Genomic DNA, 17356 nt, shown 5'->3' with positions numbered 1-17356 from the left:
AGGGTCCTAGAACAGATCCCTGGGGCACTCCACTGGTGACTGACCTCCATGCCGAAAAAGACCCATCCACAACCACTCTCTGCCTTCTGCAGGCAAGCCAGTTCTGGATCCACAAGGCCAAAGGCCCTTGGATCCCATGCCCTCTCACCTTCTCAAGAAGTGCAACTTTCAGGAACAAACAAATCAGATCCAGTTTTGTCGCTTGCTTAATTTTGGGGAGGTGAGGCAGGGGGCAACTGCCTATTACAGTTTGTTTCCACAAGGTCAGATGTCATTCCTACAGAGTTCCACCTTGACACTTAGTGTTGTGTGACACCTGCTATCTGTGACAGATCATGCAGCTCAAAATTAGCCAACCATGAGGTGATACAGGCCAGTAGATTTGTATTCAAGAATAAGAACAAACAGGAGTAGGCCATCTAGCTCCTCAAGCCTGCCCCACCATTCAGTAAGATCTGAGGGTGGGTTCAGTTCCACTTACCTGCCTGCTCCCCATATCCCTCAATTCCCCTACTGGTTAAAAATCTGTGACTTAAACACATTTAACAAGGTAGCCTCTACTGCTCCATTGGACAAAGAATTCCAAAGATTCACCACCTTCTGGAAGAAGTTCCTCCTCAACTCTGTTCTAACTTGACTGTCTTTTAAGGCTGTGCCCCCTAGTTCTTGTTTCCATTCTAAGTGGAAATAACCTCGCTGCTTCTACCCTGTCTAGCCCCTTCATTATCTTACATGTCTCTTAAGATCTCCCCTCAACCTTCTAAACTCCAATGGGTACAGGCCCAGTCTACTTAATCTATCCTCATAAGGGGAATCAAGCTGGTGAACCTTCTCTGCACCACACCGCCCCCCCCCCCCAAAGCTAATATATCCTTTCTTAAATAAGGGGACCAAAATTGTACACCATGGTACTGATGAGGCCTCACAAGTACCTTGTACAATTGCAGCATGACCTCCCTGCTTTTCTACTCCATCCCTCTTGTGATGAAGGCCAACATTCCATTTGCCTTCTTGATCATCAGCTGCACCTGCAAACTTTGTGATTCATGCACAAGGACCCCCAGGTCCCTTTGCACAGTAGCATATTGTAATTTTTCACAATTAAAATAGTCCATTTTACTATTACTCCTTCCAAAGTGGATAACCTCACATTTACCAATGCTATACTCCATCTGCCAGATCCTTACCCACTCAGCCTATCCAAATCTCTCTGCAGACTTGGTGTCCTCCACACAATTTGCTTTCCCACTCATCTGTCATCCACAAACTTTGTTACCCTATGCTCGGTCCTCTCCTCCAGATCGTCTATGTATATGGTAAACAGTTGAGGCCCCAGCACTGATCCCTGCGGCACGCCACTCGTCACCAATTGCCAACCAAAAAAGCACCCATTTATTCCAACACTCTGCTATTTTAGATAGCCAATTCTCAATCCACATTAAACACTTTAGCCCCAACTCTGTGTACCTTTATCTCATGCCTTATCGAATGCCTCTGGAAATCTAAATACACCACATCCAGCAGTTCCCCTGTCAACCACATTCATTATATCCTCAAAATGCCAGTAAAATTAGTCAAACGTGACTGTCCCTTCATGAATCCATGTTGCGTTTGCTTGATTAAACCACTTTTCCAGGTATCCTGCTATTTCTTCTTTAATGATTCCAGCATTTTCCCAATCAGATGTTAAGCTAACTGGCCTGTAGTTACCTGTCTTTTATCCACCTCTTTTTGAAACAGTGGCGTTACATTAGTTGTTTTCCCAATCAGCTGGCACCTCCCTAGAGTCCAGTGAATTTTGGTAAATTACAACTAATGCATTTGCTATTACTTCTGTTTTTTAGTACCCTGGGATGCATTCCATCCAGACCAGGGGACTTGTCTACCTTAATCCCATTAGCCTACCCAACACTACCTCTTTAGTAATAGTGATCATTTTACAGTCCTCACCCCCTATAGTCCCATGACCAATTATTGGTACACTATTTGTGTCCTCCACAAAAAACTTGTTTAAGGCCTCAGCCATTTCCTCGTTTCCCATTATTAAATCCAATTTCTCATCTAAGGGATGAACATTTACTTTAGCCACTCATTTCTGTTTTATATATTTGTAAAACTTTTACTATCAGTTTTTATATTTTGTGCTAGTTTACTTTCAATCTCTTTTCTTTATTGCTTTCTTAGTAGTTTTCTTTTTTAAAGGCTTCCCTAATCTTGTAGTTCCCCACTAATTTTGGCCACTTTATGCATTGGTTTTTAATTTGATACTCTTCTTTATTTCCTTAGTTATCCATGGCTGATTATCCCTTTTCTTACATTCCATCTTTTTCACTAGAAAATATATTTTTGCTGAGTACTAAAAAACTCCTTAAAAATCCTCCACTGTTACTTAACTGTCTCACCAATTAGTCTGTGTTCCCAGTCTACATTAGCCAACTCTGCCCTCATCCTACTGTAATCCCCCTTGTTCAAACAGAACACTGGTTTGGGACCCTACTTTCTCACTCTCCATCTGTATTAGAAATTCAACCATATTATGATCACTCATTCCAAGAGGATCCCTCTCATTTCACAGGACCAGATCCAAGATAGCTTGCTCCCTCGTAGTTTCCTTGAACCTATCTCAACAGCATTCTAAGAACTCTTCAAGTCCACCGTGTCCAACTTGAGTTGACCAATCAATATGGAGGTTAAAATCCCATGATTATTGCTGTTCCATTTTTACATGGATCTATTATTTGTTTATAGCCCACCCCACCTTAGTTATTATTTGAGGCCTACAGACTACACCCATTAGTGACTTTTTCCCCTTATGATTCCTTATCTCCACCCACAACGATTCCACATTTTGCTCCTTAGAGCCTGTATCGTCTCTATCGCCCTGATGTTATCCTTAATTAAGGGAGCCAACCCACCTCCTTTTCCTTCCTGTCTATCCTTCTGAATTGTCTCATACCCCCAGATATTTAGTTCCTGTCCTGGTCAATCTGTAATGGCCACTAGATCATACCCATTTGTATGGATTTGTGCTGTCAACTCATTTCACTTTGTTTCGAATGTTGCATGCATTCAGGTAAAGTGACTTTAAGTTAGCCCTTTTCTCAAGCAGCAGCACACAATAACTCAACAATCCCACAACTAAAATCAGATCCAAGCTCTGCAGTCTGGCCTCTAACTGGAGAGATATTTGATTATGACGACTATTCACACCGTGGCTTCTACTTTCCTGTACATCCCAACATCCTTTGATTCTTTTCTCAATCAAGAACCTAATTCAGCCATCAAAATATTCCATGACATTACCTAACTGCCTTTGCGAAAGGAGAATTCCACAGACTAACAAACCCTGAGGAAAAACTCATCTCCAGCCTAAAAAGGAGATCCATAATTTTTAAATGGTGCACTTGAGTACTAGTTTCTCTTACAAGGGGAAACATCCTCCCAGTATCCGCTATCACCTTGTGAATTTTATTGAAACAAAGATCACCTTTTACTCAAACTCCACTGGGCACAAGCCCAACCTCCTGATAAAAGGCCATCTTTCTCTACACTCTAGCTTTGAATCCCTTTTCCTTCTCTATCTATAGTATGCTTTGTCTGTATAGCACAGCAATACTTGTCACATTAGTATATAGATGCAAATGATAAAACAATCCCTTCATCCCAGGATTAAAGAGAATCTTCTCTGAACTGCACAACTGTTGCAAAGCATCCCTACTTTCCTTAGAAAAGATGACATTTAACTGGCCTTCATAATCTCTTGAACCTGCACGCCAATGTAGCAATGAAACAGAACACGCAGGCTCATGTCCTCTTTACAACCTACTCACACATGGACTGCTGTTCAGGGTGGCAGCCCACTGCCATATTCAAGGGTGTAACTAATGCTTTGCCAGCCCATGATACCCATATTCCTTGAAAAGAAAAATACATCTATGCCACTTGCTGCACTGTTCCAGTCAAGAGGTTTCTCCTGAATTCCTTATTGGGGTTTTTGGTGACAAAAGGTTGAAGGAGAAGCAATTAATTGTAACAAAGGGATGAATAAAAAAATTGAGCAGGTAGTTAAAGGATAAGAGGCAAGGGTCACTAGGCAAAGCTGCCAAGTGCCATATTTGCTCTGTCACCAATCACTGATGGCACCTTCCTCTACTGCTTCTAAACTGAAATGAAAATTCAAACTTGAATGTGCAAGATAGACAGTTCCATCTTGAAAAGACAAATGTTCCCTCAAAACCATCTTCAGAGGTATTGCAACATATTGCTTGCTCAAACCAGCAAGCTGTGATCAGATGGTGTGAGAAGCCATATTTAATCCATGTCCCTGTTTTACACTGCATGACAAGCTTCTCAGAAATTACTATTTCACATCTCCTGAAAAATCCTGTCTCACCCAAGTACTAGTACCTCCCACCTCAAAATCTAAGAGTCTGGGGAAGAAAAAGTGAGGACAGTGACCAATTCCTCTATAGCTCTTCCAAGCCAATTTATAAATGTTTATCCTTGAAGGAATTAGAGCAGTGACTTGAGGGCGAAGAATATTCAAGAATCACCACATTCAACAAGATTGATGTATACTCTGTGCCAACTTCAACAAACAACTAAACATGCCTTCTTTAAGAGTTTCTGATCGCTTCCTCCACCGCTTTGGCCGCCTTGGATCCTCCATTAGTACTTTATCATCAAAGCCTGTCAGTTCAATTGTTTCTGACTGACTGGTGGGGCCAGCAGAAAACCATTCTGGTTCCTCTTCAGTGTATGAGTCACATCGTCTCCGCTCACCGAAAACACGTTTACCATCACCATATTCTCTCTGCAGAAAAAAAACGACAAACATTAGTTGGCACAAGTTAATTTCCTTTGGGAGGAGGCAATGAGGCTAACCACTTAAGTTATGAATATTTAAATAGACTGCAAGCACTGAAAAACCAGTGGAGCATTTCAATGCCATGTTTATAATTGCTACATGTGAACATCTCAGTTTGAACCTTTGGGGACCAAAGTTCAATAGGTTACCATCCTGCACAACGAATCATCAAATCCCTGCAGCGCAAAGGCCTTTGAGTTCATCAAGTCTGTCAGAGGACACCAATGCAGACAGACAGCAAGGACATGCAAACGCCACACAATCAGCCAAGGTCATAAACGAATCCTGGTCCCTTGCACCGCTGTGCTACTATGCTGTCCATAGGCATGAAGGCAATTTAATGCAACAGCAGGTACATCATAGAGGGGCAGGCGAATGCTTACTCTTCAATAACTGAAGGGACTGGAAGTGAAAATTTACTACTTTTGTAATTAGCTTCACACAGTCTAATCAATTCACTAGAAGTGAAACAAGAAAAAGAATACTCAAAAATGGTTGGCTACCAGTTGAATGTTGCTATAGTCCAAATGGATGCTGACAAGTTAGCTCTGTGATCCATAAGGAGGCTGTCAAAGGCCTCTTCTTCAATACACTCAAATAATCATTTCCAAATGAGCTTCCAGTCCAGGCCTCAATGGACATCTACTGCTACCCTTGCTTTTTGCAGCCACCTCATCTTCAACCTGCCCAGAGGCCAAGTCCCATCCCTCCAGAGAAATGAATTTCAGTTTTGAACTTGAGACAGGTGGTTTGACGTCACTTACATAAATGGAGAAGGTGGCATACAAAAGTCAAGTGTAATCTAGTAACAACTAACCCGGAAGCGTTTTTCCTTGTAATCACGATCTCTCCCCTCTCGCACATCTCTGTCACGCAGGTCTTTATCACGGCCATCTCGATCAAAGGTCCTTGATGTAATTATCCGTCCACTGCCAATTCTCCGCTGGCCTCCTAATCCACGGATATTTTCATTTTCTTTATTTTCCAATGGGCTTCCAGATCTACGGGAGTTAGGAGTATTGATCACATGACAGCCTCCACCAAAGCTCCGGCGCTGTGGACTGAGTACAACATCAATATCTTCTTCCTTGATTCTCTCTCGTGGATCTAGAGAGAAGAGATACATTGAGCAAGATATTTTCAAACCCATGGTATGTTTTTTGATCAATCAGAAGCTCTACTTTGGCTAGTTTTCCCAGTGAGGGGCGACGCAAGTTACTGCCGCAGCACTAGCAGCCCTTTGATATCTATCAGAAATGGGCTGCTGCAAGCACAATTTGAAGGGTTTGGAAGCACTTTATTTCAGTTGCAGGAATACATCAGAAGCGTATTATGGAGCAGCTTTGTGAGCTTAAGGGTTTTAGTTTATTAACTTTAGGAAGGAAAATTGAACTCTTCCAGTGAACTAGCAAGGGTTAGAAAGATGAATAGTCTGTAACAATGTTTCACAACCATTTAGCTAAGAGAGAATGACAGGTTAATCAGTGACCTTCAGAGTTATCAAAGACAAGCTTTATTTTATTTGAATTCAATGGGATTAATGAATACAGTAGATACAAAAAACTATAATGCAATCTCTTATGGCTTAAGAAACTAGACAGACAGAAGCAGCATTTATACAAAACTGGTCAGATAACTCATGTTCCTTGGTTGAGTTGAAAGGGGTGCACTTCAACGTCAGTCCCATGTTCTTTTCAGCTTTTTGGCACATTAAGAACAATGGGAATTGCAGCACAAATGTGAACAGCAAAGCCAGGATAAATATTTTTTAAAAATTAAGCCTCAATATAGTAAGCTGGCAAACAGGATTTGCAAGGAATCATATTTTGGAGCCAAACTAGAAGGATATGGAGATCACCCAAGTTCCAATGCATCAACTGTCTGCAAGTGAAGTTCAAGTAGTTAAACTTTCAAAGGCTTAAAGTACAGGAATAATGGTTGCATTTTAGAGGATTTCATTGCTACAAGAAATTAGGATCACAGGTGGAATCAGGGACTGAAGTGGTTAGAACAATGATAATAAGGCAACAATGGAACATTTGAAGTGGTCATTTTTAAAGACATTAAATTCTGTTTGCAAATATAGTAAGACTTTAAATTCATTTGTGGGACATGGGTGCCGCTGGTTGGGCCAGCATTTATTGCTTTTATTCAGGGGGACAGTTGAGAGTCAACCACATTGCTGGGGTTCTGGAGTCACATGTAGGCCAGACTAGGCAAGCACAGCAGATTTCCTTCCCTAAAAGGAAGTCAGTGAACCAGATGGGTTTTTACAACAATTCACAATGGTTTCATGGCCATCAGCAGATTCTTAATTCTAGATATTTTATTTTTACACATTCAAATTCCATCTGTCATGATGGGTTTCAAACCTGGGTCCTCAGAACATGAGCTGAGTTTCTGGATGAATAGTCCAGCAATAATACCACCAGGCCATCGCCGCCCCTTAAATTAGTGCCTTTATTATTGATGCCCTAACTATTCAGTTAGGGAATCAATAAAGGCACTAATTTCTGTTAACCAACTGAGTTTGAAAACACTTTGCACAAAGGATTATTGGAACAAGGAATACATAACAGTTTATGCATGGAGGTAGCCATGTCTTTGCAAGTGCCAATCCCAATCCTCTAGTCCTGTGTAGTAATTCAGCCAAATGTCAGTTCTCATCATCACCAGCACACTTTATTGTACACCAAACAGCAATGTCTGCTGCTTACAGTCAAGTCCTGCAGTGAAGACTACCTACGACTCTGGTCTAGGTAAAGTAACAAGTTTAAAGCCCCTAGTCAACACTTGGCATTGAGTGAGCCTCAGTGCACTCAGTAAGGCAACTTATGAAGCCCATCGGGAGATATATTAATGATTCCTTAGTGGCTTTTGCAGCCACTGCTACAGTGAAAATTCTCTCCAATTCCCTTCAAGGTATAATTGAACCTGCCTCATCATGCTCAAAATGCATTCCAAATCAGAAGCAGTTGCTTTGTAAAATGCAGCATTGTTTGGATGCTGCCATAGAGTGGGCAATGCAAAAACCACTAGATCCTTCACATTAGAAGGCATGCAGTAAAGGGAGGAGCCGAGTGACATGTACTTTTGATTACCCTGCAGGGTCAGCACAGATATAGGATCAAATGGCTACACCTATAACTGCCATCACACGCACAGGACACTTGCAATCAACAAGTTCAAATTTGAAAAGCAATTCTTTCTGTAGAAAAATGCAACACCCGGTGTGTACAACACAAACTGAGAAACAGCAATTCTGCTGACTACACACAAAATTAACTGGTCAAGGACAAATGTTGCCAAACAAGAACTGCCTCAAAGCATTTTCTGAAAAGCAACACTGCTAAATATGCAGCTACCCTTAGAATCAATGCCATTACCCTTCTGTCTTGGCAAAGATCAGGTTGCTCTGATCTGAACTAAATGCTGAGGTCTGGAATCAGGCTGTTGCTTCTGTCAGCCACCTGGTATGGTCAGTGTGAAAACATGTAAAACTGTACCATTTCTGACATTTCTCTTGTCTCCATATCCATTAAGAAACCCTACCTGGCAGGCTTCTTGGCAAACACCTCCCAATCCAGTTTAAAGAGCTTGCTTTCGAATCAAGAACCATAGGATGGGGCACTCGCATGTATAGTTACATCAGCAATATTACACTTTCTAAAGATTACTAGTTTTGATTCAAGTTGCATTGGAAACATTAACTTCTGCTTTACTATGTTTCTGAATGACAACTAAACAATTCTGACCATCTGGTGATCTTAAACAAGTTGAGCAATTTGACATTTCTAGCAACCCTTGGATACTATTTTAGATACTGCCAACTGGTTGTATCTGCAATGAGACCAAAAATAAATTTCTACTGGAAAAATTGTAGCAGAAATTCAATGCACATCTGAAATCATCGTGGCAAATTTAATAAGCAGCATACCAATTTGGAGGTGGTGGTTGGCAAGTTTTGCTGTTAGCTAAACTTCAAGTCTGCACTGCCCTGTTGCATTTTATATCATGTCAGACATTCAATTCTGGATCATCCATCTGGCTTTACATTCACTGACTGGTCTGATAAGATATGGAACCGTTATCTAATATCCCAGCTGCCGAGGCACATAAGAGAGTTTGGGGACAGAGGCAAAGTAAACTTCATGAATCCCTTGGACATTAAGAATGCATGCCAACTAGTGTTGAAAAGCTGGCAGCACAGACACTGCTGGTGGTTTTGTCAATTCTAAACCCTACACCTACATAAATTCACTGACACTTATCAGCCTACAAGAGATCAACTACATTACACTCTTGATAGCGCAGCAAATAACTTGAAATATGTCAGATCCAAGCCCATGCAGCAATGTGAATTGGAAGCCACTGAATTGTTTAAAAAATTGTTCCTGGTATGTGAAAGTCAGTGGCAAGATGAACATTAATTGCTCCCGAATTACATGATCCTAGTTGCTTGCTAGGCCATTTCAGAAGGCTACTATTTGCTGTAGATCAGGTTCTCTCTAATGAAAGATTAGTGAACCAGCTGGGTTTATGTTTGAACAGTCTAGTAGTTCCATGATTTAACAAGAATACTATTTAACTCCCAAATTTAAAATGGCCTTAGATGCCAAGGTGAGATAGGAACTAGTGTCCCCAGAATAGGCACCAGGAACCATATGCCAATTTAACAGCAAAGTTCTCAGAACTGCCAGTTCAAGGACAGATTTGCCCATGATTCATACACTAACCATTACACAACCACCTACAACTTACAGGATAGAAAATTTAAAATTGGTATTAGTTTCCCCCAAAAGGTAAGGCTTCAGCCCTGAAAAATTACAAACTTGACTCTGCCGAGCATCATTATGTCTTCCATCACTCACCTGCAATTCTGCGTTTGAGAACTGCCCTGTCCAGATCTGAAGCATAATCCTTCTTAGTTCCATCTGATGGTGAACTCCTACCCGAACTGGGATACAAAGATGCATGCCACTTCTCAGGGTCCCAGATGCCTTCACTACAGAAACCAGAATCACCAGATAGAAATTCATTAACCTAAAAATTGACTTCTTAGTGTTGTCAAATATAAGCAGAGGGTTTCATTGCTTGGTGTTTAACAGCAGCGTAAAGCAAGGGAACTAGCTTAAAGTTTTGCATTTCAAAATCTAAAAATATAGACTGACCTTTAAGCATTTTCAATCCTATGGATTTGAATACAGCAAAAAAGCCATTTGCTCCATTACACTTGTTCTTTCAGAGAGCAATTCAATGAGTCATACTTTTCTCTCCTCCTCCCCCACAGGTAGATATGTTCTGCAGTAACAATTTCTTTTTCAAGAAGGTATTGAATGTACTTCCATCTCCCTTTCAGGCAGGGTATGCCAGATCACAGCAACTTGAAGTTTTCATGTCTTAATCATCAACTGGCTACCAATGCTTCTGCCACTGAAAAGTATTACCTTACTCTCAAAAGGCCCCACAATTTTCAATATTGTCAACAAATCTCCCTGTAACATTGTTAGACTCCAGGAAAACCACCCCATTTGCAAATCTCTGCACAATACTCATACATAACTTTGTTATCTTCCTCTGCCTCCTCAAAGAGGTCACTTCTATCTGAAGTGTGGTGCCTAGAATCTGAACTGATCCTATAACTGGGGACTAAACAGCAAAAGAAAAAAGTTACAGGGAGTTTGCTGTGATCTGCATCAATTCCTCAACTAGCTCATTTGGACATGACGAGGTGGGCCATTTCTCAAAATTGAGAAACGATATAATACTGGGCACCAACAATATGTAACTTCCTTTAGTGTTTGTCTTGGGAAGACAAAACTGTCAAGAGTCCAAGACAAGAAAAGTGATAAAAATGAGTTGGAGAGAAGACATCATTATTCTTCACTATAATGCAAGCATACCATAGTGCTAAACACTGTAGACTACCATTTGTACAGCTGATGGCCAATGGAGGACAACTAAATATGAAAATATTGCAGTCTTGATTCTACTACCCCCACCATAAACAGACAACAATCAACTGATGATCTTTGAAAAGTCAGGTTTAGGCATTAGATACTCAGCACTTGGAGCAAACTTCTGAAATGAAACTAATTGAAAAAGTGCTGCTCTGAAGGTGCTGGCACATCTGTTTCATGAATATGCACTGGGCATGTTGAAACCAAATTGTAATTGCCACTGAAGTGCAACTATTGTCAAAGTAACTTAATTAGCAGCCATGTTTGCTACACTAGCAATTATTTCAAACTGACTGAAATCATATCTGTTTCATAAATTAATAGTTTGGAATTCACTCATTGCCAAGCAAAAACATTCATTAAATGTTAATTTGATGGATGTTTACCTGTCATACTTTTCCAAAAGGCATGCTGGTCTCTGCTTGGCATATGGGTACTCTTTGATTTCAAGTAGTTTTTCCTGCACAAAGGAAAAGGTTATAACTACTTTAGAAAACGTACAGTGTAGAGCTATACTGAGCATATTACATATTTCAGGATACAATAACCATATTATGGTTAAGATGAAGCTTCTGCAATTTAAAAAAAATTCAAGAACCTCCTCACTCCAAGAACAAATCATGAACACCACTTCTGCTGCCCCAAGTACTGAACTAGGTTTTTTCCACAACAGCCAAGGGCCAGAAGATGTAGATTCATCCACCAGATCGTGTAGTTGTTCGTTCATTACAAACACTTTGACAGCAGAGGAGATGCCGAATCCTGTTCTCTTCCCACTACTCTACTAGTTGTGAGGGAGCCCATCGACTGCTAGCAAGCAGTCTTAACATCACCAGGAATCCTCACCTTTTACATGAAACTCAAGCTTAGTATTTTTCTCCTTCAACATGGGTTGTTTTAAGGCCAATTTCAGGCTGGCTGCCCACACCCCATGCAAATTCCTACCTCCTGTTATTGCTCCATGTACCAAGCAATCCAACACCAGAAGCTTTGCGAGAGAATTTTTCAATCGGCAGCAGAATTCAATCACATCTGGTGCCAGAATTGAAAACTGACAGGGGATGGGGAAGACAAAACAAGCTTAGGAGGAGCTTCAGCCACATTGCAGAGGACTAGGGAGTTGTACTGTAGTCCCAAGTTTGCAGGAGGCACCTGGATTGTGGGAACCCATCAGAATTTGGGAAGCAAGATTGAACACAGCTACCTTCTGTTGTACATTGCTCAGTAAAATGATGCAAGGATGTTGGACCAACTCCAGCACACGTGGCTAAACTGCTGGACAACTGAAAACTTAATATGACAGCTCTTTGAAGATGCAATGCTCAAAAAGACAATCTTGGAACCCTGCAAAGGTCAATATGGTGTTACAGTGCTTCAGCTTGCAGAGCTTTATAGCTTTGACTAAGCCAGAATACTAAATTTTACTTGAAGATGAGAAATTTAATGCCCTGGCAAGACAAATCATTCCAATTCCCTCAAGGTGCCCATTATGGAGTTTAGATTTTTGACGCTGTGGTTAGCACTGCTGCCTCACAGAACCAGGGACCCAAGTTCAAGTCCGGTCTTGGGTGACTGTACAAAACACATGGACATTCTATGTATGGAAGACGAATTTCCTTCTGCAGGATGTGCAGCTAAATTTCCCACTGGTGTCCAGGATATGGGGCTTGGATGATTAACCATAGTAAATGCAGAAGGATAAGGAATAGGTCAAAGAGATGAACCTAGGTAAGCTGCTCTGAGAGTTGGTACAAACTTGGACGGCCTCCTTCTGCACTGTAGGGATTCAAGGTAGTGAGCAGCAGCATCTGGGCCAAGTTATAGCTTAAAGGGAAAACACCATTTAAAACCCATGACCAGGGTAGCAAAGCCAACAGAAACCTGCTCTGCTTGTAAGCTTTCCCATACCAATTCTGGTCTACTCCTGCAGCACTCTGATCTGAAGTAAAGCCTGCCTCCTCCCAATTGATGTGGACATGCTGGTGTTGGACTGGGGTAAACACAGCAAGAAGTCTGACAACACCAGGTTTAAGTTCAACCAATTTATTGGATTGTAAACTCAAGTTTTCGGAGTTTGCCCCTTCGTCAGATGAATGGAGTGTTCTGGCCTCAGACAGAGCGCAAAACAGTACACGTGGTTTACGGATTACTGATTAGAATGCGAGTCTTTACACCTAACCTGCAAGTTAGGTGTAAAGACTCTCATTCTAATCAGTAATCTGTAAACTGCATGTACTATTATATGCTCTGTCTGAGGCCAGAACTCTCCATTCATCTGACGAAGGGGCAAACCCCACAAGCTTGAGTTTTCTATCAAATAAATTGGTTGGACTTTGCATGGTGTTGTCAGGCTTCTTACTGTGTGCTCCCAATTGATCCAGGCTCTCACTGCTCATCTGAAAATTTGAAGTATTGATTGTGGGGTATTCAGAGAAGGTACAGGGATAGAGGTAGTAAGTAGGTGAATCATACCACAACTTGCTGTACTGCAAGCAAGTGACTTAGTCACTGATCCAAACAGGAAATGCTTAGTCAGCACTAAACAAGGCCCAAAACAGAAACTTATTCTGAACTAGACACAGGAACGATACCATTAGGGAGGACAAAACAGTTGCCATTCACAGGAAACATGGGAAAGAGAATCACCATCGCTTTGGTGAAGGTAAAATAATATCCAAAGTTTAATTTCCACAATTAAATAATGGAGAGGGAGTTGATAATGCTAGTAGAGGGTGGCATGAATAGACTGAAGATATTTAATAAAATTCCATGAAGTAGCCTTGGCAAAACGAATACAGAAGTGGCAAGACAAATATGAAATCGAAGACAAAGTACAGAACACTGACAACTAGTTGTTTCAGACTGCAAGGAAGCATATTGTGGCATTCTCTCTGTAGGGTCAGTATTAGGACTATTTCTCCTTTAGATATATTCATGACCTGGACTTGGGTACTTGACAGTGTAAAAACAGGCCTTTTGGCCTGATGTGTCCATACCACTTTTTTTTTTAAAAAGCAGTAAGCTAATACCAATTGCCTGAGTTTGGCACGTGTCCCTCTATACAAATCCTACCCAAGTAACTGTCTAAAAACACTTTTTAAAAAGAAAGAGAGAATTGTACCCACCTTTGGCAGCTTGTTCCAGACACTCACCACTCAGAAATAACTGCCCCTCTGGACCCTTTTGTATCTCTCCCCCTTAAACCTATGCCTCCTAATTTTAGGCTCCCCTATCTTTAAGAAAAGATATGACTATCTAACTGATCTATGCCCCTTATTATTTTATGGAAACCATCAAGTACCCAGTAGCATCCAAATAAATCTTTTCTATACTCTTTAGTTTAATAATATGCTTTCTATAATAGTGACCAGAACTGTACACAGTATTCCAAGGGTAGCCTTACCAATGTCTTATACAACTTCAAGAAGACATCCCAACTCCTGTATTCAATGTTCTGATCAATGAAATCAAGCTTGCTGAATGCCTTTATCACCTTGTTCACCTGTGACACCACTTTCAAGGAGCTATGAACCTATACCCATAGATCTCTATTCTATAACTCTCCCCGATACCCTACCATTAACTGAGTATAATTTCATGCAGTGAATAGTGAAACAAGCAGATGTGGCAGTTGACATTTAAGGTGGAGAGGCTACATAAACTCAAAGTAAAACTTTAAAAATGGAAGGTGCTGGAACAAAGACCAGAAGTTCCTCATTCACCAATCTTAGGTGATGGCAGGACAAGTTGATAATAAAGATGCTAACAAAAACTAACTGATGAAGTCTCATATCCAATTCTAGGCTACAATTTTATTAAGACAACACCAAGGATGAGGCATTTCAGCTACAGGTAGAGATTAAAACAGCTAAAAATGTTCTTCTTATGCCACATAATTCATAATTATGTGGGGTTAGTGGAACAGATGAAATAATAGGCTCCATTGGCAGCAGGCGCCACAGACTTCAGAACCAGAAGGTAGGATTTTTTCTTCCCATTAACAGCAGCCATGTTATGATCTGTAAAGCAGAACCTGGAAGGTCAATGGAAGTAACTAGTTACTATCAAGAGGGAATTGAATATTTAAAAAGTTTGTAGATCTATGGAACCGAGCAGGAAAATGGGGCAAATTTCATAACCAAGGCAATGGCCTATATAGTGTTTCACTATTGCAGTTTCATGGATCTAGTGGAGAAGCATATATCGGAACGAATGCAAATTATTTCAATAGTAATGCAGCAAACCCCTCACTAAATGTGTTGTGAGCTTGCAATCATGCAGACATGAACTGGTTTTTAAGCAAACATGGACAAGAGGGACCATGAATAAGATTCACTCCTATATTAGTAATGATACCTCAGGAAGGTGAACATATGGTGCTGTCAGGTCAGGCTCAGTTGAGCCACCTCAAGTCTAACCTCAGGAGCAATGACCAAGTATGGGGTACACAGATGTATTTGGTTTATTCATATTGATGCACCAACGTCCAACAGTCCACAAATTCAAATCTATACAAGAATTATTCGTACTCCAATAAGCTATTACTTCCAAGCTCAAATGCCAAGTTCAACATCTTTTAAAAAGAAAATTTTAAATAAACTCAAAAGAACCAGCAATTATACAAAACCCCATTAGACAGCTAGCTGCCTACAAGTTATAAACCTTCCCAATCAAAAGCAGTTGTACAATTCAAATCTGTTAAAAGCTGTACCACCTACATTTAAAAGGGTGCTCAATAATATTTTTGTTTTGCATATGGCCATGGTACACCTGACTAGAAAGTATCCAGAATAAGACATTTTCCCATATTGCCATCTTCTGCATTAACACGAGATTCTTAGCTAACAAACAAGAATCTGAAGATATTACATGTTCCCTACAGTCAGTTGTAGCAGGACACTCACTCAATCTGAACATGCACTTTAGGACAATACAAAACCAGTTCCACATTATGGTTATTCACAGCTATAGGTCTTCAATAGCTCCTAATATTGCATTTTACCTGCTGCATGAAAATCTAAGAACTTTCACCCTAACAGCACTTGGGTGTACCTACCACAGGCAACTGTAGCAGTTCAAGGTGGTAACTTGCAGCCACTTTACAAAGGCAATTACAGATGGGAATGTGAGCAATACTCATTTGTTGTATGTCAAGGATTGATATTTACATCCAAGATTATAAGATTCTCTTTGCATCATCTCTGACAGTTTACTGCAGAACAGAGACCCTGGCGGCAGATCATACCATAACAGTTCCCTCAAGTCAATTGTTCAGATGACTTTGAGCTATTAAGCCAACTCAATACAGCCAAGTGGAAACAATTAAGCAGATACTAATTACACTTGACTTGGCTAGACCCAGCAGGGCCACCAGGAGACACTTCCAAAATAGTTCTTGATTAGTAGAACAAGTTCTTTCAACCTGAGCATTATGACTCATTATTGCTGAAACAGAGAATTAATGTTTGAGGCTCAACTATCATCTGGAAAGGTAGCTGCCATGACAGTTTCTTGTTACAAATGTTTTATAAGGCTCATCACAAAAAAAGTATTCACTACCACATTATGCTTACCTTGGAATATCTATATTGTTTTTTCCTACCACACATTCTCTGTGGGTCAATTAATGGCTCTCCATTTTCTTCAATCCATTCTTTTTTATCCATGGCTGCTGTAAAGGATTAGGGGCATAGACCTTTAATCAAAGCATAACTTTAAATGCAAGGAAATCAACTGGAGTAAAATTTAAAAGCTCCCATTCTTTATCTTGGCATCACTGAATACAAGATAAGTGATCAACTGAAGTTACAAGTTCAAACGAACCAAAAAGCCACCCAATAACGATATTGCATGATGGTAGAGGCGTTACTAAAATTAACTGTACAGGAAACAGGTTCTGTCGCTTCACCCAATCTGTGAAAGCAACCTGTCATTCTTCCATCAACGAATAAGTCAGTCTAACCCAAAAGGCAAGATTAAGCATATATTTATGATGCTAGAACGAGCAAGGTAGAATAGGAATAGTTTGGGACAACTATTGAATTTCTCAGTCGATAAAGCAACGGACTAGAGAATAAAAAGCAGCTGGAATTACAGAAACTACCGCCTCTTGTCACAACAGCCAGCCCAGGATGTACCTACCTGAGGGGAGGACACACACACACACAGACTCAGGGTCCCGGACCAGGCCTCTGGGAGAGGGGGGGTGAAGTGGGATGGCGCCCACCCCCCCCTCTCCCCGAGTCAGAGGGATGTGGGTTTGGGGGGGTGGGGAGGAGGAGGCGGTTAGAGCTGCCTTGGCCTGCCGGGGGGGGGGGGGGGGGGAGGCTGAGCAGCGGCCCGGCTCCTGGGACACAGACAGGGGGTGGGAAAGGTGGTGGCGGTACAGGTAACGGTCGGCGAGTCCTGACTGACAGGCCGCAGGCTCTCCCTGCCCCGGGGTTTGCCTTCCCAGCCCAGCCGGCCCGGCCGCTCCGCTAACAACCGCCTCTCCGACAAGAAGCCGCAGCCGCCGCTCACACACCCGGAT

The 17356-nt window shown here is 41.2% G+C and overlaps 1 protein-coding gene across 3 annotated transcripts in view; it reads right to left on the bottom strand.

Annotated features, from left to right (window-relative positions):
• Positions 1-17047, bottom strand: part of eif4enif1 (eukaryotic translation initiation factor 4E nuclear import factor 1) — a 43356-nt gene extending 26309 nt beyond the window's left edge. For 2 of the 3 annotated variants that reach the window (XM_080208545.1, XM_080208548.1), the window contains exons 1-6: positions 16969-17046; positions 16401-16498; positions 11214-11287; positions 9739-9872; positions 5685-5974; positions 4612-4813 (exon numbers count right to left, since the gene is read on the bottom strand). In XM_080208545.1, coding sequence (XP_080064671.1) covers positions 4612-4813; positions 5685-5974; positions 9739-9872; positions 11214-11287; positions 16401-16493 — 793 coding nt within the window. In that variant the 5' untranslated portion in view covers positions 16494-16498; positions 16969-17046. Of the gene's footprint in view, positions 1-4611; positions 4814-5684; positions 5975-9738; positions 9873-11213; positions 11288-16400; positions 16499-16968 lie in introns of all 3 variants that reach the window. The other variant, XM_080208547.1, reaches the window with a different exon arrangement.
• Positions 17048-17356: the final 309 nt, after the last annotated feature.

The sequence above is a fragment of the Carcharhinus amblyrhynchos genome, chromosome 20, assembly GCF_965287045.1.
Source record: "Carcharhinus amblyrhynchos chromosome 20, sCarAmb.v2.hapA, whole genome shotgun sequence".
NCBI classification, from domain to species: Eukaryota; Metazoa; Chordata; class Chondrichthyes; order Carcharhiniformes; family Carcharhinidae; genus Carcharhinus; species Carcharhinus amblyrhynchos.
This window is presented reverse-complemented; position numbering and strand designations above follow the sequence as displayed.